The sequence below is a fragment of the Amaranthus tricolor genome, chromosome 5, assembly GCF_026212465.1.
Source record: "Amaranthus tricolor cultivar Red isolate AtriRed21 chromosome 5, ASM2621246v1, whole genome shotgun sequence".
NCBI classification, from domain to species: Eukaryota; Viridiplantae; Streptophyta; class Magnoliopsida; order Caryophyllales; family Amaranthaceae; genus Amaranthus; species Amaranthus tricolor.
Window position 1 is genome coordinate 23,898,243 of NC_080051.1, and position 23,386 is coordinate 23,921,628.

At 35.6% G+C, this 23,386-nt stretch overlaps 3 protein-coding genes across 3 annotated transcripts; all 3 read right to left on the minus strand.

Annotated features, from left to right (window-relative positions):
- Positions 1 to 8,679: 8,679 nt before the first annotated feature.
- Positions 8,680 to 11,632, minus strand: LOC130813592 (uncharacterized). The gene is made up of 4 exons (XM_057679428.1): positions 11,593 to 11,632; positions 11,261 to 11,335; positions 10,929 to 11,106; positions 8,680 to 9,352 (listed from the first exon to the last, which is right to left on the minus strand). Exons 1-4 carry the CDS (start codon positions 11,630 to 11,632, stop codon positions 8,680 to 8,682), a joined length of 966 nt encoding a protein of 321 aa, XP_057535411.1.
- Positions 11,100 to 14,741, minus strand: LOC130813593 (uncharacterized). The gene is made up of 4 exons (XM_057679429.1): positions 14,702 to 14,741; positions 14,370 to 14,444; positions 14,038 to 14,215; positions 11,100 to 12,461 (listed from the first exon to the last, which is right to left on the minus strand). Exons 1-4 carry the CDS (start codon positions 14,739 to 14,741, stop codon positions 11,789 to 11,791), a joined length of 966 nt encoding a protein of 321 aa, XP_057535412.1. The 3' UTR covers positions 11,100 to 11,788.
- On the minus strand, positions 14,209 to 23,284 carry LOC130813336 (uncharacterized). The gene is made up of 2 exons (XM_057679154.1): positions 22,818 to 23,284; positions 14,209 to 17,335 (listed from the first exon to the last, which is right to left on the minus strand). Exon 2 carries the CDS (start codon positions 16,221 to 16,223, stop codon positions 14,898 to 14,900), a length of 1,326 nt encoding a protein of 441 aa, XP_057535137.1. The 5' UTR covers positions 16,224 to 17,335; positions 22,818 to 23,284; the 3' UTR covers positions 14,209 to 14,897.
- Between the last annotated feature and the right edge of the window lie 102 nt (positions 23,285 to 23,386).

The following is a 23,386-nucleotide window of genomic DNA, read 5'->3' on the forward strand; positions in this document are numbered from 1 at the left end:
CCAATCCAACTCAAATTCAAACAATAAGAATTTATCTGGCAAAGAAAAATGAGCAAATTTTAAAAATGTTTCCCATATTTAAACAAAAAAGAGTGGCCCAACTATAAATTCAAATCTGAGTAATGTGTAGAAAGCAACATGCATAAAAAAACAAATATAGTAAGGTTTACTTCTGTAAGCCTTTAATAAATAAAAAGAAAAAAAAAACATAAGATTAGGAATAGCAACAAGTTTTAAGCATCTATACAAAAATAAATATCAATATTCCATTACTGTTATACAACACACGAGAGAATTCAACTAAAAGTCTAAGCTAGTAATTGAAAGAACCCATTTATTCAATAAACTCCATATTAGTTGTCCATACAATCAATGTGGGACAAAGTCTCATAATGTTATAATAGTCTTAAATCCATTCCATTACATTCGAACCCACATAAAGCTCAGCATCCTCATTCATCACGACTAGCTTGCCACCACTCTGAGCTAGATCCTTGTCGGTCACGGTTGACTCAAACCAAGCCACCACTCCAAATGGGCTCTGAGCCTCTGATATCATAGTTATAGGATTAACTAGCAAACTCACTCACATGACTAATCTAGTAGGTAAGATAGCCTATTTGCTCGGTAGGCTCCACATTTGTTGCCCATAAAACCAATGTGAGATAAAGTCTCATAACATAGCCTCAAATCCATTCCATTACATACTCAAATTTTATTAAGTGACTTTCATCTAAGTGTGGAATTGGAGCCATCGAATCTACGCAACTTTATAAGAAAAGAATGGTATGTATATATATATATATATATATATATATATATATATATATATATATATATATATATATATATATATATATATATATATATATATATATATATATATATATAATCAAATAAGAAGGATTTTAAAATGAGAAGGATGAGAAAGATTTTTGTTTGATTTTGTTTTGTTACTATATATACAAAAAAAATACTATGTTATAAAGTAAAAACATTCCAAAAATTATTACATAGCTACTTTTCTGTGTAACATAGTTACTTTTACAATTATGTGTATTCGGCTCAATCGTGACCATAGGTTGTTTTTTATTTTAGTGAAATCAAGAATGTAGAGTCTTTCTTACCCTTCTCATTCTCAACACCTTCTCATTAGATCCCTCTCCTATATATATATATATATATATATATATGAGTTAGCTTTTTTTAATGAGATTTGACTTGACTCTTGAGTAATTAAAATTAATAGTAGGTGTGTTCTACAAAAGTAGTTGTGATTTGTGAAAGTATATGTTAGTTGGGTGAGTAGATGTTAAGTTATTAACAATAAGAGTGAGTTTAGGAAAATTTTATTATTTGGACAAATAAATATATTTAATAAAACTGTAAACTGCACAGCTCGCACTACAAAAATGCATGTGGTAAGCAAACAACTAATAGTAGGTATGTTCTACAAAATTTTACATTAAGTGATATCATCCTACTTCTTGATATGAATGCTCTGTATCCTAACATAATTTGATTTCGTCGTGATAAGGATATTGTAACTTTTAAGCTCTACTATAAAGTGGATATGTTTACAGCCAGTATATATCAACAATTGAAGAACTAAATAGTCACTTTGGTAAGCAAACAACATATTGTCTTATTTTAAGTTCAACAATGAATCCTTAAGATGGCTATAAGCATTTTAATGAGAAAAATATATATTGTCTTGCAAAGAGATACTACTCTATTGACTTTTTTGAGTTTTATGAAAAAGATTTTGAATTCTCCAAGTTTGATAAGAGTGAAAAATCTATTTTTTTGTCCCTTCTGACATTTTATTGATGAATTCATTCATTCGTCTTATTTTGACTTTTTCTAGTTAGTACAACTACTAAAAAAACTTTTTCTGCTATAACATTGTCAAGACCACTATACAATACAAGAAGGAAGATAAATTTCTTTTGAATTAATTAAGTATAAAAAAGATTGTTAAAAAATTTACAACAGTCCAATTATACAAGTTTTTAATAAGTTACAAAAGCTCACTGAGTTATAGAAATATTTTCAAGTGCATGGTTTTCTTATTACTTGTATTTGATAGCCTTTTGGAATAATGTAGAAAAATGATTGTTTTTTAACAATAATACTATCAACTACATTGGCCTAAGTAATAATTTTTTTAATTTGCCCCTGATTACTTATGTATTTTTTGTTTCTCAAGTGTTACACATTTCGTTAAACACAAATTCTTATGAGAGACCATCTCTAATTGGGTCGGCCCATTATATATTTTATAAAATACTATAAATAGGCATTAAGAATGATGTAAATAAAATTTAAGATACTGAAAGTAAGCATTAAGAATAATGTAAATAGACATTAAGAATATGATAAATAGGCATTAATCTTTAATAGGTTGGGTTTGAGATACGTCTCTCAAAAGACTAGCCATTAAAAATGAGTGTTAAACTAAATGAGGTTATGTGATAAATTAATTGACCTCCTAATCTTTTATAATTATATTTGACCCGACTAAATAAATTTTTTAAATCACTACTGCATATGTCCATCGAGTTGAAACATATTTGAACACCTCTAGGGGTCACTTAACACTAAACTACCATCTCACTCAAACATTTTTAAATTATTGGCTAAGGGTAATGTAAACGTAATTGTGTTAATTGTCCCTACTATCTTATTCAAAAAAGCATAGTTAATTTTTTGAAAAAATGAATATTAATAATCTAACTTTTCACCCATCTGCCGTGAATAATCTCAACTATGAATTATTGTTTAATAAACCAACATTTGCTCGTAGTATGCTATCAGCATACCCTACTAATAGGGTATGCTGATAACAAACTAAAGAAAATTGGACAAAAGTTAAATTATTATAAAATAAAGATTATGCTGATAGCAAATTAAGAGCACTTAGACGAAGATTGAATTATTATAAAATAAAATATTATGCTGATAGCAAATTAAGAGCAAATGTTAGATTATTAAAAAACAATCCAAATATAGGATTATTCATAGTGGATAATATTAATTTTTCCTAATTTTAATTGGTATTATGTAATTAAGCACATAGGTTTGTTTTATCCAATAAAGTAGTTGCGGGGTAGATACTCAACTATTTATCAAATAAAGGGTGATGAAAAGACAAAAGTAGTAAAAGGAGGCATATGATGGAATATGCATAGTGGGAGCATTGTCACTTGCATCAAATAGAGGTATGCTTTCGACAATAAAAAGGCAGAGGAAGAAGTAAAACACACAAAAAGAATTCAAATCAACTTTGTATCAAGGCTTCAACTAGAAAACGAAAGCTTCTTGTCTGTTTGGTTTCATTTCATGTGTAGAAAACGTGTACCACGTAAGCAAATTGTGCTGTTTTCCTTTATTCAGTTAGTGATATTTGTAGACACATTCAAGCATCGGGAACCTCCCGTGGTTTACACTTTTTTAGAAACTTGCTGCTTCGCACCGATATTTTGCGATCAAAGAACAAACCCTAAGTTCCCTCTCCCTAAATTCAACCAACTCTTGACATAAGTATCAGCAAATCCTGTACTAACCACTAAAAGAAGTATGGACTCGATTCACAAAACATTTCCATTAATATCATTCATGCTTACTTTTAGAGAGAGAATTATGGGTTAGCCTAATGATTGAAAGTTTTTCCTTCTCACCACCTACAAGAACAATCGATTCTCTCTCCCTTTGCGTGTAGGAATACTCAAATCTTACCCCATGTCATATGAATTACATACCTTTGATTTCAATATGTTCAGACATCTATAACTTGAAAGATTCCAACATCAAAACTCAACCTTGTTGACAAAGTAACCACTTCGTTTAATGGTAAAATCATTCTTGTTCGGTGCAACACAACTCACCAGCTAATTCGTCTTTTAAATTCGTGATTCGCTACCAGAAATAAACCAAGACCGACCACAATTAGATTTTTTTGATTCGCCATTTGCGAGAAGATTAGCAAACCATGTGTGTGGTTCTTGTTTTCGGGGTTCTACTCCTGAAAGATAAGAGACTGAGGTCTTCCATATATCCTGAAAGGCTGAAACTATTGTAAATGTGGCCTTTATCTTTCAACAAAACAACTTGAGCTACACAACATACTGCTTCCATATATTACTTCTACACGATTTCAATTTTCAACAAACAATTGCCAAATTGAAAAGTGTTATAATACCATTCCATTCCAATATTTTTTGTTTGGCAACTCCCATTGTTTTTATTGGTTTCTCCCTATTTACATTTTTCTTTGTCTCTATGTTTATCCCTATTTCTATTTTTGTTCGTCTCTTTCTGTTTTTCCCTATTTACGTTTATATCTCTATTTTTGTTTGTCCCTATTTCTACTTTTGTCCATCCTTTTTGTGGGTATAAATTGAAATATTTCCTTATTTGATATTCTTTTCTTTATATACCCCCAATATTTCACCTTTTGGTCTAACCAACTCTAACTATTTCAATAATGAAAATTACATAACCAGGACCATATCCTCCTTGATGTCTGCTACAGTTTAGAGACAAAGGGGAAGGAAAAGCAGGATATAATGCGTATTTCACCTTTTTTCACCTTTTTTCTTTTTACAATCAAATTCGTACAACGACAAGATATAATGCGTATTTCTTAATCAAAAATGAGTAATTAACAAAGAAGGATCGAATTATAAAAGTACAAGATCGAATTCGTACCTGTATTCGTGAAATTGAACAAAAAAATGGCACAACCTGATTTTCCAAATTGTTCTTACCAGGTGTGTATATTGCCCTCTTTTACCTGATCTTCTCGACTCTTCTTGATCGTGTCCCTCCTCGAAACGCGGCTCTGATACCAAGTTGATGCATGTACGGGGTGGAATGATCCAAGAACCTCCTCAATGCCTTCAAGAATATGGCCAAGAACACTATGAATGTACACAAAGAACAACAAACCTTCTGTTTTGTGCGAAAACAGAAGGGTGACTAGAACAATCCGTGGGGATGGTTCTATGTCGTGGATAGAAACAAATTGGTCTTCACTCAACCAATTGGCCTCTTCCTCACACTAAGATTAAGATTCACTCTCCTAACCCTCGTGGAACAAACTGAATGACTCTTTGCTTCACTCACAAAGAACACACTCAGAGATGTAATTGAAACAACAATTACTTTGAAGAAAATCTGTATTAATCAAAACTTAAACTAAGTTTATGTTACAATGATCATGTCCTTTTATAGAGGATTATTAACGGCTAGTTTTAGTAGGCTAACAAACAAAACTAACTCAAAGCCTAAAATAAAAACACGTGTACAATTAAGAAAAACAAAACAACAAAACAGAATGTTAACTAAAACTTCCAGCCTGACCCTGTCTGACAGGGGACCTTCAGCTCCCTTTCTTGGTGTCTTGCTGTCATCGTTGGGAGGCACTTGAGGGCTTGATGGAAAGGTCCATGTATAGAGATTCCAAAACTACCCTTAGTGTACCTTGGGATGCTCAGGTTGACTCTGTGGAAGGACCTCAAGGTCAGCTGCTCAGTGGATGATGGCTGGCAGCTTGATTGCCCTTTGAATCAGCCATTATCAAACGTCAGGCGAACAAGCGACCTTGGAGCTGGTCTTGTGGCTTCTGTGAGGGTCCGTTGTGATGCCTCTGAGTCTTGGTGTAATCTTCCATGTCTAGAGATGCCATTCCTTGGATCTCCATGCTCATGCATGCACAAAGCTAGACGTTCTAATGCTCGAAAGGTAGGCTGGCAGGCAATGTGATGTTTTGTTGATTCTGCTGTTTGTAGACTTGGGAACTGGTTCATGTTCCTGTTTTGCTTGATGGCTGTTAGGAGACTTCCTTGTGTTCCTTCTTGTCTTTGTCTTAATTCCATGTTTATGCTTAGTCTATTTTGATGATCATCCTCTTTATTTTCCAAGCACTTCATAGGTTCAATGGGTTGAGTAAGCACAATGATGCAATTATGCTGTTCTTCTTTTGACTTGGATTGTGGGCTACCTATAATTGCATCAGTCCCTCCTTCTTTAAACAGAATTGTCCTCAATTCTGCGTTACCCTTATGCTTATTGTGGTCATCCACGTTGAAGGTTTCCAAAATTCCGTTGAACTTCAGAAGATTCTCAGCTACAATGTTGTTCTGCTGCTTATTGTGCTTGCTAACACTTGCTGCTTTGGCTTTGTTTTGTTCTTCTTGTTGTAAGGTTCCTACAGCTTGCTGTATCTCATCTGTATGGTACCTACAACAAACAGCAAAGTCAGCAATTGTATCTTCTATGAAACAAAAACCATTCATCTCACAGCATGTAGATAAAGCTTGCAAGTGCAGTTTGTTTAATTCAACATTATCAACATGTATAGTCTTAATCAGTTCAGTGTCTAGTGCTTCATCTTGTACTGAATTCAATGTGTTGGTTTGTTGTTTCACTTGTTCCTCACTAATCTCTGTGGTGAAGCTTTTATTCACAAGACAGCTCGTTTCCTTATTGTTCATGAAGTGAAAATCATTTTCATTACAGTATGCATATGGATTTTTCAAAGACACTTTATTTATCTCAATATCATCAACATTCGTAGGCTTAGTCAATTCAAGGTCTACTGGTGCATCCTCTATTGCTTTCAATTTTTTATTTTGCTGTTGGTCTTGTTTCTCATTAGTTTTTCTTATGACCAAATGCCTAGATCCTCTCCTAATCTGAACTTCCTCATACCCGTCACGTTTGGTCAGCACATATCTTGTTTTGTTTTGTTTTGTAGGAGTAGTCATGGTCGTGCATGGAGGTAGGGGTGTAAGATTTGTTAATCTTCCCTCATTTAGAACAAGGTTGGTCACTGCACATGTGAGTTGTGTAATGGCAAGAGCCATCTTATTCAATCTCTCCTCAGTATGCATCTTGTCCTCAATACCACAATATATCAGGAACAAAGATGAATACACAATGATACAGCACAAAAGGAGTTACTGTCTACTGCCAGCAGCAAGAGGGAAAGCACCCAGAAACTTAGAGTTTGGATTTTTTTGAAATTTTTACACGAAAATCTCTTGATTAGAATCAATTTTAGTCAAAGATACAGAAAGAAGAACAAAATTTCTCACAAAAGTGATCAATGCACATGAATTTCTGGGCAACAAAAGGAATTCTGACCCTAACTTGGTTTTCTGTTTTTAATTGTGATTGTGCAATGAAAAACCAAGAATGTGATATCATGGATTACAAATTTCGCACATGAATTCAATGATTAGCCTAATGATATTAATTGTTTCAGACAATTAACGCAACAACAAGTGCAAACCTTAAAATTTCAGAACAAAGATAAATCCACAAATACCAAACCCTAATTTTTCAGAATAAATTTCGCAAATCAGATTGTTATGATCAATCTTTGAAAGAAAAACGTAATACTCAATGATTCACAACAAATTCAATCCAATTCCCATCAGAAATCACGTTCACAACAATCAAGGAATCAAATTACAAGAATCAAAATCGCGTATACCAGTTTTCTCAGCGAAGACTTTGGTTCGAATGTTTAAATCGCAATTGTCATCAAATTTCAATGAGTATGCATTCGGGACATTCAAGAATTGAATTCAAATGGCTTAATGGACACAATTTGATACGTATAATGGTTCAGAAACAAATTTTTCAGAAATTAAAGTGATACACATTCATTCATTCAACAATCAGTTTTCCAGATTTTTTCTTTTTACAATCAAATTCGTACAACGACAAGATATAATGCGTATTTCTTAATCAAAAATGAGTAATTAACAAAGAAGGATCGAATTATAAAAGTATAAGATCGAATTCGTACCTGTATTCGTGAAATTGAACAAAAAAATGGCACAACCTGATTTTCCAAATTGTTCTTACCAGGTGTGTATATTGCCCTCTTTTACCTGATCTTCTCGACTCTTCTTGATCGTGTCCCTCCTCGAAACGCGGCTCTGATACCAAGTTGATGCATGTACGGGGTGGAATGATCCAAGAACCTCCTCAATGCCTTCAAGAATATGGCCAAGAACACTATGAATGTACACAAAGAACAACAAACCTTCTGTTTTGTGCGAAAACAGAAGGGTGACTAGAACAATCCGTGGGGATGGTTCTATGTCGTGGATAGAAACAAATTGGTCTTCACTCAACCAATTGGCCTCTTCCTCACACTAAGATTAAGATTCACTCTCCTAACCCTCGTGGAACAAACTGAATGACTCTTTGCTTCACTCACAAAGAACACACTCAGAGATGTAATTGAAACAACAATTACTTTGAAGAAAATCTGTATTAATCAAAACTTAAACTAAGTTTATGTTACAATGATCATGTCCTTTTATAGAGGATTATTAACGGCTAGTTTTAGTAGGCTAACAAACAAAACTAACTCAAAGCCTAAAATTAAAACACGTGTACAATTAAGAAAAACAAAACAACAAAACAGAATGCTAACTAAAACTTCCAGCCTGTTCCTGTCTGACAGGGGACCTTCAGCTCCCTTTCTTGGTGTCTTGCTGTCATCGTTGGGAGGCACTTGAGGGCTTGATGGAAAGGTCCATGTATAGAGATTCCAAAACTGCCCTTAGTGTACCTTGGGATGCTCAGGTTGACTCTGTGGAAGGACCTCAAGGTCAGCTGCTCAGTGGATGATGGCTGGCAGCTTGATTGCCCTTTGAATCAGCCATTATCAAACGTCAGGCGAACAAGCGACCTTGGAGCTGGTCTTGTGGCTTCTGTGAGGGTCCGTTGTGATGCCTCTGAGTCTTGGTGTAATCTTACATGTCTAGAGATGCCATTCCTTGGATCTCCATGCTCATGCATGCACAAAGCTAGACGTTCTAATGCTCGAAAGGTAGGCTGGCAGGCAATGTGATGTTTTGTTGATTCTGCTGTTTGTAGACTTGGGAACTGGTTCATGTTCCTGTTTTGCTTGATGGCTGTTAGGAGACTTCCTTGTGTTCCTTCTTGTCTTTGTCTTAATTCCATGTTTATGCTTAGTCTATTTTGATGATCATCCTCTTTATTTTCCAAGCACTTCATAGGTTCAATGGGTTGAGTAAGCACAATGATGCAATTATGCTGTTCTTCTTTTGACTTGGATTGTGGGCTACCTATAATTGCATCAGTCCCTCCTTCTTTAAACAGAATTGTCCTCAATTCTGCGTTACCCTTATGCTTATTGTGGTCATCCACGTTGAAGGTTTCCAAAATTCCGTTGAACTTCAGAAGATTCTCAGCTACAATGTTGTTCTGCTGCTTATTGTGCTTGCTAACACTTGCTGCTTTGGCTTTGTTTTGTTCTTCTTGTTGTAAGGTTCCTACAGCTTGCTGTATCTCATCTGTATGGTACCTACAACAAACAGCAAAGTCAGCATTTGTATCTTCTATGAAACAAAAACCATTCATCTCACAGCATGTAGATAAAGCTTGCAAGTGCAGTTTGTTTAATTCAACATTATCAACATGTATAGTCTTAATCAGTTCAGTGTCTAGTGCTTCATCTTGTACTGAATTCAATGTGTTGGTTTGTTGTTTCACTTGTTCCTCACTAATCTCTGTGGTGAAGCTTTTATTCACAAGACAGCTCGTTTCCTTATTGTTCATGAAGTGAAAATCATTTTCATTACAGTATGCATATGGATTTTTCAAAGACACTTTATTTATCTCAATATCATCAACATTCGTAGGCTTAGTCAATTCAAGGTCTACTGGTGCATCCTCTATTGCTTTCAATTTTTTATTTTGCTGTTGGTCTTGTTTCTCATTAGTTTTTCTTATGACCAAATGCCTAGATCCTCTCCTAATCTGAACTTCCTCATACCCGTCACGTTTGGTCAGCACATATCTTGTTTTGTTTTGTTTTGTAGGAGTAGTCATGGTCGTGCATGGAGGTAGGGGTGTAAGATTTGTTAATCTTCCCTCATTTAGAACAAGGTTGGTCACTGCACATGTGAGTTGTGTAATGGCAAGAGCCATCTTATTCAATCTCTCCTCAGTATGCATCTTGTCCTCAATACCACAATATATCAGGAACAAAGATGAATACACAATGATACAGCACAAAAGGAGTTACTGTCTACTGCCAGCAGCAAGAGGGAAAGCACCCAGAAACTTAGAGTTTGGATTTTTTTGAAATTTTTACACGAAAATCTCTTGATTAGAATCAATTTTAGTCAAAGATACAGAAAGAAGAACAAAATTTCTCACAAAAGTGATCAATGCACATGAATTTCTGGGCAACAAAAGGAATTCTGACCCTAACTTGGTTTTCTGTTTTTAATTGTGATTGTGCAATGAAAAACCAAGAATGTGATATCATGGATTACAAATTTCGCACATGAATTCAATGATTAGCCTAATGATATTAATTGTTTCAGACAATTAACGCAACAACAAGTGCAAACCTTAAAATTTCAGAACAAAGATAAATCCACAAATACCAAACCCTAATTTTTCAGAATAAATTTCGCAAATCAGATTGTTATGATCAATCTTTGAAAGAAAAACGTAATACTCAATGATTCACAACAAATTCAATCCAATTCCCATCAGAAATCACGTTCACAACAATCAAGGAATCAAATTACAAGAATCAAAATCGCGTATACCAGTTTTCTCAGCGAAGACTTTGGTTCGAATGTTTAAATCGCAATTGTCATCAAATTTCAATGAGTATGCATTCGGGACATTCAAGAATTGAATTCAAATGGCTTAATGGACACAATTTGATACGTATAATGGTTCAGAAACAAATTTTTCAGAAATTAAAGTGATACACATTCATTCATTCAACAATCAGTTTTCCAGATTTTTTCTTTTTACAATCAAATTCGTACAACGACAAGATATAATGCGTATTTCTTAATCAAAAATGAGTAATTAACAAAGAAGGATCGAATTATAAAAGTATAAGATCGAATTCGTACCTGTATTCGTGAAATTGAACAAAAAAATGGCACAACCTGATTTTCCAAATTGTTCTTACCAGGTGTGTATATTGCCCTCTTTTACCTGATCTTCTCGACTCTTCTTGATCGTGTCCCTCCTCGAAACGCGGCTCTGATACCAAGTTGATGCATGTACGGGGTGGAATGATCCAAGAACCTCCTCAATGCCTTCAAGAATATGGCCAAGAACACTATGAATGTACACAAAGAACAACAAACCTTCTGTTTTGTGCGAAAACAGAAGGGTGACTAGAACAATCCGTGGGGATGGTTCTATGTCGTGGATAGAAACAAATTGGTCTTCACTCAACCAATTGGCCTCTTCCTCACACTAAGATTAAGATTCACTCTCCTAACCCTCGTGGAACAAACTGAATGACTCTTTGCTTCACTCACAAAGAACACACTCAGAGATGTAATTGAAACAACAATTACTTTGAAGAAAATCTGTATTAATCAAAACTTAAACTAAGTTTATGTTACAATGATCATGTCCTTTTATAGAGGATTATTAACGGCTAGTTTTAGTAGGCTAACAAACAAAACTAACTCAAAGCCTAAAATTAAAACACGTGTACAATTAAGAAAAACAAAACAACAAAACAGAATGCTAACTAAAACTTCCAGCCTGTTCCTGTCTGACAGGGGACCTTCAGCTCCCTTTCTTGGTGTCTTGCTGTCATCGTTGGGAGGCACTTGAGGGCTTGATGGAAAGGTCCATGTATAGAGATTCCAAAACTGCCCTTAGTGTACCTTGGGATGCTCAGGTTGACTCTGTGGAAGGACCTCAAGGTCAGCTGCTCAGTGGATGATGGCTGGCAGCTTGATTGCCCTTTGAATCAGCCATTATCAAACGTCAGGCGAACAAGCGACCTTGGAGCTGGTCTTGTGGCTTCTGTGAGGGTCCGTTGTGATGCCTCTGAGTCTTGGTGTAATCTTACATGTCTAGAGATGCCATTCCTTGGATCTCCATGCTCATGCATGCACAAAGCTAGACGTTCTAATGCTCGAAAGGTAGGCTGGCAGGCAATGTGATGTTTTGTTGATTCTGCTGTTTGTAGACTTGGGAACTGGTTCATGTTCCTGTTTTGCTTGATGGCTGTTAGGAGACTTCCTTGTGTTCCTTCTTGTCTTTGTCTTAATTCCATGTTTATGCTTAGTCTATTTTGATGATCATCCTCTTTATTTTCCAAGCACTTCATAGGTTCAATGGGTTGAGTAAGCACAATGATGCAATTATGCTGTTCTTCTTTTGACTTGGATTGTGGGCTACCTATAATTGCATCAGTCCCTCCTTCTTTAAACAGAATTGTCCTCAATTCTGCGTTACCCTTATGCTTATTGTGGTCATCCACGTTGAAGGTTTCCAAAATTCCGTTGAACTTCAGAAGATTCTCAGCTACAATGTTGTTCTGCTGCTTATTGTGCTTGCTAACACTTGCTGCTTTGGCTTTGTTTTGTTCTTCTTGTTGTAAGGTTCCTACAGCTTGCTGTATCTCATCTGTATGGTACCTACAACAAACAGCAAAGTCAGCATTTGTATCTTCTATGAAACAAAAACCATTCATCTCACAGCATGTAGATAAAGCTTGCAAGTGCAGTTTGTTTAATTCAACATTATCAACATGTATAGTCTTAATCAGTTCAGTGTCTAGTGCTTCATCTTGTACTGAATTCAATGTGTTGGTTTGTTGTTTCACTTGTTCCTCACTAATCTCTGTGGTGAAGCTTTTATTCACAAGACAGCTCGTTTCCTTATTGTTCATGAAGTGAAAATCATTTTCATTACAGTATGCATATGGATTTTTCAAAGACACTTTATTTATCTCAATATCATCAACATTCGTAGGCTTAGTCAATTCAAGGTCTACTGGTGCATCCTCTATTGCTTTCAATTTTTTATTTTGCTGTTGGTCTTGTTTCTCATTAGTTTTTCTTATGACCAAATGCCTAGATCCTCTCCTAATCTGAACTTCCTCATACCCGTCACGTTTGGTCAGCACATATCTTGTTTTGTTTTGTTTTGTAGGAGTAGTCATGGTCGTGCATGGAGGTAGGGGTGTAAGATTTGTTAATCTTCCCTCATTTAGAACAAGGTTGGTCACTGCACATGTGAGTTGTGTAATGGCAAGAGCCATCTTATTCAATCTCTCCTCAGTATGCATCTTGTCCTCAATACCACAATATATCAGGAACAAAGATGAATACACAATGATACAGCACAAAAGGAGTTACTGTCTACTGCCAGCAGCAAGAGGGAAAGCACCCAGAAACTTAGAGTTTGGATTTTTTTGAAATTTTTACACGAAAATCTCTTGATTAGAATCAATTTTAGTCAAACATACAGAAAGAAGAACAAAATTTCTCACAAAAGTGATCAATGCACATGAATTTCTGGGCAACAAAAGGAATTCTGACCCTAACTTGGTTTTCTGTTTTTAATTGTGATTGTGCAATGAAAAACCAAGAATGTGATATCATGGATTACAAATTTCGCACATGAATTCAATGATTAGCCTAATGATATTAATTGTTTCAGACAATTAACGCAACAACAAGTGCAAACCTTAAAATTTCAGAACAAAGATAAATCCACAAATACCAAACCCTAATTTTTCAGAATAAATTTCGCAAATCAGATTGTTATGATCAATCTTTGAAAGAAAAACGTAATACTCAATGATTCACAACAAATTCAATCCAATTCCCATCAGAAATCACGTTCACAACAATCAAGGAATCAAATTACAAGAATCAAAATCGCGTATACCAGTTTTCTCAGCGAAGACTTTGGTTCGAATGTTTAAATCGCAATTGTCATCAAATTTCAATGAGTATGCATTCGGGACATTCAAGAATTGAATTCAAATGGCTTAATGGACACAATTTGATACGTATAATGGTTCAGAAACAAATTTTTCAGAAATTAAAGTGATACACATTCATTCATTCAACAATCAGTTTTCCAGATTTTTTCTTTTTACAATCAAATTCGTACAACGACAAGATATAATGCGTATTTCTTAATCAAAAATGAGTAATTAACAAAGAAGGATCGAATTATAAAAGTATAAGATCGAATTCGTACCTGTATTCGTGAAATTGAACAAAAAAATGGCACAACCTGATTTTCCAAATTGTTCTTACCAGGTGTGTATATTGCCCTCTTTTACCTGATCTTCTCGACTCTTCTTGATCGTGTCCCTCCTCGAAACGCGGCTCTGATACCAAGTTGATGCATGTACGGGGTGGAATGATCCAAGAACCTCCTCAATGCCTTCAAGAATATGGCCAAGAACACTATGAATGTACACAAAGAACAACAAACCTTCTGTTTTGTGCGAAAACAGAAGGGTGACTAGAACAATCCGTGGGGATGGTTCTATGTCGTGGATAGAAACAAATTGGTCTTCACTCAACCAATTGGCCTCTTCCTCACACTAAGATTAAGATTCACTCTCCTAACCCTCGTGGAACAAACTGAATGACTCTTTGCTTCACTCACAAAGAACACACTCAGAGATGTAATTGAAACAACAATTACTTTGAAGAAAATCTGTATTAATCAAAACTTAAACTAAGTTTATGTTACAATGATCATGTCCTTTTATAGAGGATTATTAACGGCTAGTTTTAGTAGGCTAACAAACAAAACTAACTCAAAGCCTAAAATTAAAACACGTGTACAATTAAGAAAAACAAAACAACAAAACAGAATGCTAACTAAAACTTCCAGCCTGTTCCTGTCTGACAGGGGACCTTCAGCTCCCTTTCTTGGTGTCTTGCTGTCATCGTTGGGAGGCACTTGAGGGCTTGATGGAAAGGTCCATGTATAGAGATTCCAAAACTGCCCTTAGTGTACCTTGGGATGCTCAGGTTGACTCTGTGGAAGGACCTCAAGGTCAGCTGCTCAGTGGATGATGGCTGGCAGCTTGATTGCCCTTTGAATCAGCCATTATCAAACGTCAGGCGAACAAGCGACCTTGGAGCTGGTCTTGTGGCTTCTGTGAGGGTCCGTTGTGATGCCTCTGAGTCTTGGTGTAATCTTACATGTCTAGAGATGCCATTCCTTGGATCTCCATGCTCATGCATGCACAAAGCTAGACGTTCTAATGCTCGAAAGGTAGGCTGGCAGGCAATGTGATGTTTTGTTGATTCTGCTGTTTGTAGACTTGGGAACTGGTTCATGTTCCTGTTTTGCTTGATGGCTGTTAGGAGACTTCCTTGTGTTCCTTCTTGTCTTTGTCTTAATTCCATGTTTATGCTTAGTCTATTTTGATGATCATCCTCTTTATTTTCCAAGCACTTCATAGGTTCAATGGGTTGAGTAAGCACAATGATGCAATTATGCTGTTCTTCTTTTGACTTGGATTGTGGGCTACCTATAATTGCATCAATCCCTCCTTCTTTAAACAGAATTGTCCTCAATTCTGCGTTACCCTTATGCTTATTGTGGTCATCCACGTTGAAGGTTTCCAAAATTCCGTTGAACTTCAGAAGATTCTCAGCTACAATGTTGTTCTGCTGCTTATTGTGCTTGCTAACACTTGCTGCTTTGGCTTTGTTTTGTTCTTCTTGTTGTAAGGTTCCTACAGCTTGCTGTATCTCATCTGTATGGTACCTACAACAAACAGCAAAGTCAGCAATTGTATCTTCTATGAAACAAAAACCATTCATCTCACAGCATGTAGATAAAGCTTGCAAGTGCAGTTTGTTTAATTCAACATTATCAACATGTATAATCTTAATCAGTTCAGTGTCTAGTGCTTCATCTTGTACTGAATTCAATGTGTTGGTTTGTTGTTTCACTTGTTCCTCACTAATCTCTGTGGTGAAGCTTTTATTCACAAGACAGCTCGTTTCCTTATTGTTCATGAAGTGAAAATCATTTTCATTACAGTATGCATATGGATTTTTCAAAGACACTTTATTTATCTCAATATCATCAACATTCGTAGGCTTAGTCAATTCAAGGTCTACTGGTGCATCCTCTATTGCTTTCAATTTTTTATTTTGCTGTTGGTCTTGTTTCTCATTAGTTTTTCTTATGACCAAATGCCTAGATCCTCTCCTAATCTGAACTTCCTCATACCCGTCACGTTTGGTCAGCACATATCTTGTTTTGTTTTGTTTTGTAGGAGTAGTCATGGTCGTGCATGGAGGTAGGGGTGTAAGATTTGTTAATCTTCCCTCATTTAGAACAAGGTTGGTCACTGCACATGTGAGTTGTGTAATGGCAAGAGCCATCTTATTCAATCTCTCCTCAGTATGCATCTTGTCCTCAATACCACAATATATCAGGAACAAAGATGAATACACAATGATACAGCACAAAAGGAGTTACTGTCTACTGCCAGCAGCAAGAGGGAAAGCACCCAGAAACTTAGAGTTTGGATTTTTTTGAAATTTTTACACGAAAATCTCTTGATTAGAATCAATTTTAGTCAAAGATACAGAAAGAAGAACAAAATTTCTCACAAAAGTGATCAATGCACATGAATTTCTGGGCAACAAAAGGAATTCTGACCCTAACTTGGTTTTCTGTTTTTAATTGTGATTGTGCAATGAAAAACCAAGAATGTGATATCATGGATTACAAATTTCGCACATGAATTCAATGATTAGCCTAATGATATTAATTGTTTCAGACAATTAACGCAACAACAAGTGCAAACCTTAAAATTTCAGAACAAAGATAAATCCACAAATACCAAACCCTAATTTTTCAGAATAAATTTCGCAAATCAGATTGTTATGATCAATCTTTGAAAGAAAAACGTAATACTCAATGATTCACAACAAATTCAATCCAATTCCCATCAGAAATCACGTTCACAACAATCAAGGAATCAAATTACAAGAATCAAAATCGCGTATACCAGTTTTCTCAGCGAAGACTTTGGTTCGAATGTTTAAATCGCAATTGTCATCAAATTTCAATGAGTATGCATTCGGGACATTCAAGAATTGAATTCAAATGGCTTAATGGACACAATTTGATACGTATAATGGTTCAGAAACAAATTTTTCAGAAATTAAAGTGATACACATTCATTCATTCAACAATCAGTTTTCCAGATTTTTTCTTTTTACAATCAAATTCGTACAACGACAAGATATAATGCGTATTTCTTAATCAAAAATGAGTAATTAACAAAGAAGGATCGAATTATAAAAGTATAAGATCGAATTCGTACCTGTATTCGTGAAATTGAACAAAAAAATGGCACAACCTGATTTTCCAAATTGTTCTTACCAGGTGTGTATATTGCCCTCTTTTACCTGATCTTCTCGACTCTTCTTGATCGTGTCCCTCCTCGAAACGCGGCTCTGATACCAAGTTGATGCATGTACGGGGTGGAATGATCCAAGAACCTCCTCAATGCCTTCAAGAATATGGCCAAGAACACTATGAATGTACACAAAGAACAACAAACCTTCTGTTTTGTGCGAAAACAGAAGGGTGACTAGAACAATCCGTGGGGATGGTTCTATGTCGTGGATAGAAACAAATTGGTCTTCACTCAACCAATTGGCCTCTTCCTCACACTAAGATTAAGATTCACTCTCCTAACCCTCGTGGAACAAACTGAATGACTCTTTGCTTCACTCACAAAGAACACACTCAGAGATGTAATTGAAACAACAATTACTTTGAAGAAAATCTGTATTAATCAAAACTTAAACTAAGTTTATGTTACAATGATCATGTCCTTTTATAGAGGATTATTAACGGCTAGTTTTAGTAGGCTAACAAACAAAACTAACTCAAAGCCTAAAATTAAAACACGTGTACAATTAAGAAAAACAAAACAACAAAACAGAATGCTAACTAAAACTTCCAGCCTGTTCCTGTCTGACAGGGGACCTTCAGCTCCCTTTCTTGGTGTCTTGCTGTCATCGTTGGGAGGCACTTGAGGGCTTGATGGAAAGGTCCATGTATAGAGATTCCAAAACTGCCCTTAGTGTACCTTGGGATGCTCAGGTTGACTCTGTGGAAGGACCTCAAGGTCAGCTGCTCAGTGGATGATGGCTGGCAGCTTGATTGCCCTTTGAATCAGCCATTATCAAACGTCAGGCGAACAAGCGACCTTGGAGCTGGTCTTGTGGCTTCTGTGAGGGTCCGTTGTGATGCCTCTGAGTCTTGGTGTAATCTTCCATGTCTAGAGATGCCATTCCTTGGATCTCCATGCTCATGCATGCACAAAGCTAGACGTTCTAATGCTCAAAAGGTAGGCTGGCAGGCAATGTGATGTTTTGTTGATTCTGCTGTTTGTAGACTTGGGAACTGGTTCATGTTCCTGTTTTGCTTGATGGCTGTTAGGAGACTTCCTTGTGTTCCTTCTTGTCTTTGTCTTAATTCCATGTTTATGCTTAGTCTATTTTGATGATCATCCTCTTTATTTTCCAAGCACTTCATAGGTTCAATGGGTTGAGTAAGCACAATGATGCAATTATGTTGTTCTTCTTTTGACTTGGATTGTGGGCTACCTATAATTGCATCAGAAAAGCTCTGTGTATTTCAAGGTTACAACTTGCTCTGCTTCGCTCAAATCATTTAAGTGTTAAGTTGAGATAATTTTTTATAGCCTAAAAATGTCTTACTTGAACACTAGTTACACTACAAGTACAGTTCAAGCTAGTCACGAGTCGCGACCATAAATTATTGGCAATAATTTTATAACCAAATTAAGTAGCTTATAAAAAATTTAATTTTTCGTTTTGGAAAAATGTTAAGTTTTAAATGCTAAAATATTTAGTTTATAATGATTGAAAAGTTAGCAAGCTCCTCACCAGTTCATTAAATTTGAAACTACTTCACTCAACTTACTGATATATATTGGGTCAAGTTTGAGCTCGAGGCACTCATTGATCGAGTTAAGTTCAAGTTGTATATGAGAGCTAAAAATGAGTTCCTAAACTCACGTAGCACCCACAAAATGCAGCAATAACATACTTGCAGATTAGAAGAAGCAAGTTATACAGACTGCCCCCAGCGGCCAGCGTTGCTTATGTTCAGCTCACCAGGGTTAGAAGATTAGTATGATGATGATGATAACGAAGAAGAAGCAAGTTATAGTACTTGTACCATCAGTTGCCCAAATTGAGCCCATTGAGAACAAGGATTAAAGAAAATTTCAGAATATGCTTTCCTTGGATCATTAAAGTTAGAGCTACCCTGATTGTGGTAACTCCCAACAATGTATGAGATTATTGAGAACAAGGATTAAAGCAAATTTCAGAACATGCTTTCCTTGGATCATTAAAGTTGGTGCTACCCTTATTGTGGTAATTCCCAACAATGTATGAGATTATTCAGGCGGAGGATGGAAATACAATTTTGGACTTTGTGATGGAAGTTGTTCTTTTGATTATGGCAAGTATTATCCAAAAGTAGGTCATCAAATATATTTTTACATATATTATGGTTGCCACATACAAAATGAATATGTTGTGATTTTTGTGACACTAATCTTGTTGCAAATATTAAAACTGAAATAAAACTGAACGCTGACACAAGACATGTGATCACTATTCTATCCACCATTTCCTTCTTAGTTTCATTATAGATGGCAACATAAAAGAAGCGGGCCAGAAGATATTACTAAGCAAGAGTTTAAAAACAGTGCTGACAATTTGGAGTTTTGGACATGTGTATAGGCCATATAATATATAATGTGGAATGGATTTTTGCGCTTTTCAATCCTAAAGGGGGCATACACAGATTGTATAGGTGCATGCCTGCTTGACAAGGGTTTGACAATAAACATTTGAGCTTGTACAATAGACTCAAAAGCATTAATGTCCGAGTGGGTCAGCTTCAGCAGCCCAATCGGACTACGCTTCTTCCCCCAAACTTGAGCGCAGCAAACAAACAAAGCCAACAAAATTTTGGCAATTGGGTCAGGCTGATGAATGTTTGCCCTTTTCTCCATCAGCATAATGTTCATGTTGGTCAGGCTCTAAGCACGGCCCGCTACCGCTGAGCAATTTTCACGTGGTTCTATGCCCCTTCTCATTTATAGTAAGAGAAAGTAGAGAGAAAAAGTGTAGTGGATCCACATTAGTTTAGTTTTAGTTTATCTTTAGTAATAGTTCTTACTTTCTTATTTTTATTGTTGTCTTTTCTTAACCTATTAGTTTGTTGTGATCTACAAACTTTTAGTTGTAATCTTTGTTGTAATCTTTAGTTAGAGCCTTCTCAAGCTTTGGAGTATAGTTAGTGGAAGTTCATCTTGTTCATACATCTTCAAACTAGTAACTTCTTATATTCCTCAATAATTATTCACTTATTCATGTTCATGGTATTATTCTTTGAAGTATTTTGAATTCATGTTAGTAGTTGAATCATCTTCAAGTTTACGAAATTAATTATTTAAATCACTTAAGTAGTTTTTTAATCATGTTTAATTAGTTTAATTATTTGCTTAATTAGTAGTTAATCATTCTTATGTCCTCTTTTATCATTCTTCACGTTTGAGTAGAAATTATGTGCTAGTTAATTTCCAAGGTTCTGACCTAATAATCCATTAGCACAATTAGGTGATGATTAAATATAATTAGGGTGATTTTGGCTTTCATATGACCTATGGAAGATGGTTAGGTATCAATGCTCTTGGCCTTGAAGCTTTGTTCATAGAGGAGGAAAGACTAGCACTAGAGATGTGCCTAACTTGTCCTGATAGCTGTCCCTGTCCATGGTCAATCTTGCTTGATGTATTGCTGTCTACTTGATTTCACGACCAAGACTAGTGGTTGAATGACCTAGAAGCCCGACAGCTATTAGGAACCCTTTGTTAGTTCTAGAAGATGTACTTAGCACCATGACTTGTATGTTCATGCAATGCTTTCCATGTTAATGCTTGATTGTGAGTTATATGTGGTTGTGAGTTGAAAATCATGCTGAATTCAATGCCTCGAAAATCATCACTCTTAGCCAAGATCTCCAACCATAATTCACCGAAACCTAAATGTGGAGGTGATGTCTTTGTGGATTTGTTGTGAGTCATTGGTCAATGTGCATGCTTACCTCATAATCTCTTATATTTAATGTATTAGCTCCAACCTCTAGATTTAGTCATTTGATTGTTTAATTTCACTTAGTTGCTAATCTTTGTATTGTGTTATCAATCATCCAAGTCCCCAATTAAAAAATCTTTAAGCCACCAACCTAAATGCATTTATTAACCGACTTTGTGGATACGGTCTCGTACTATCATTATACTACCCATAGTATTAGTGGTAGGACATAATTTTAGAGCTTGATTGGCCTCCTAGTTTAACGATGCAAGGTTGGATCACTAGCGCATACCTAGGCTTAGCAAACACACATGGTCTAGGCAAGCACATTGGCTCAGCGAACACACACACACACTCTAGCATGCACACGTGCCATGTCCGTAAGCCCTATTCACGCAAACAACGATCCCTCGAAGTGAGATAGAATTTCTCATCAACAACACTTTTGCACATGTACAAGTCTACTAGTGAGTATTTCTAAGAGACACATGCGTCTATCTATCCATTACAAACAAAAGCGCAGATTTAGAAAACAGAGAGATTGTTGAATGTCTATGAATAAACTTAAGCTAATCAGAATGGATGAATATTCAGTAGTATCAGGAAGACTCATCTAACTAGCAGTTTGACTTGAAGTACGGAATTCCAAACCTAAGGATTTGCCTAAGTTCTGCCATGCTAACTTTTAATTATGCTTTCACAGGCACTAATAGTCTAACAGAAATGCTACTTCCGACATGTAAAGAGCATATAAAGCATCTAGTCTTATCATAGTTACCTCTTGTAGGAGTAAGTCCGGGAAATTTTTGATGAATAATATACCAAACAAATCCACTTGCAGCTTGGCATAGTTGACACAAACCAATAATTTAAATTTAGTGATGATCTTTATGTTAAATGTTTTGGTTTATGCAACCAATCCAAATTTTTGGGATTAAGGCTTTAACTTTGTTGTCATTAAACAAACCAACAAATCCAAAAAAAATGCCACAATCTATATTAAAATATACAATTTCTAATCCCCTTCTCGTGGTCAACTATCTCTCCCCTCTCTCTATTTCAACTGACATCCAAGCAAACAATGCCACAATCCATTTTATAATTTTCAGGAGAACTATTCCTCAAATCTCAACAAAAAACTTTTCAACCGATAATCATAGGTTAGTCTAATTTCTTGAATTAAGATGCTGAGAGGTTGATGATCCTTGACCCTCATATTCTACGGATAATCAGAGGTTAGTCTAATTTCTTGAAATTGAGATGCTGAAAGGTTGATGATCCCTGACCCTCATGTTCAACAGATTGTCGAGCACTGCGTCAGCATTTCCCTGTTGCGCTGTAGGCATCTTCCTTTGAATCAGTAAATCTTAGGTTTTCAGACTCGTGCAGGTAGTGGCATGTTAGATTTAGGGTTTTAAGTGACTTTAAATAGTCTGTAACTCAATACTTAGCCCTAATTCTGTCAGTTGAAAACACCTCGCAGAGGAAAGTATTGCTAAATGTTTCATTATGTAATTTATCTTTAATGTTATTTCAATTTTATCTTGTACAACGATTTGCGAATCTTTATTTGTTATTATCTGTCATTGTTATCAAATTTAATAGTGATTGATTTCTTCCATGCTACCACAATTTCTGACTAACCCTAAGCTATTCAAAACTAATACCAATTACCAACCATAGATGACAAAAACAAGGCTAACATATTAAACATCAAAAAATCAAACCATTAATTACATAAATCATCCATACATTTCAAATTCCATGAATAAAAAAGAATTGAAATATATTTCATGCCTAAAAATCAAGGACAAAGTAAATAAAGCAAATTTAAGAGAAGAAACTAACGTTGGCTTCCGAAGACGCAAATTCGATTACATGAGACGAAGAAGATGCCATTCTGTCAAAAACCAGCAAGTAACGCCATTATTGGTCGATCCTTTTTATCACAATTTGAAGTCTTCGCAATTACTTTTGCCATCAAGTTTGATGATTAAAACACTGATGGTTTAAATTCGGAATTTAGGGTTACTTCCTCTGGAACTGGAGTATTGCCGTATTGAAATTTACTCCCGAGTACAGTTTTTCTTCAAGTGTTGCTATATGATTTGATCATAACTTCATGAGTAATTGCTCCATGAATGTAGGATAGCCGTTTTCGGTCATTGGCACGGTGCTAAATATTTAATACTCCCTCCAATTTAATTCCTTTGGGTTGGACAATAAATTAAGGAAAGCAGAGGACCATCTAAAAATAGGTACTTGGGGTATTTTAAGTAGTGTAAGTGGAAGTATTTTAATCATTACTTGTGTGAACAAATGATATTTAAGTAAAAAAATCAGTGATAAAAAAGGAAATAGGACAAGTAGGATGAATTTATCCAATAAGGAAATAGGACAAGTAAATTGAATCGGAG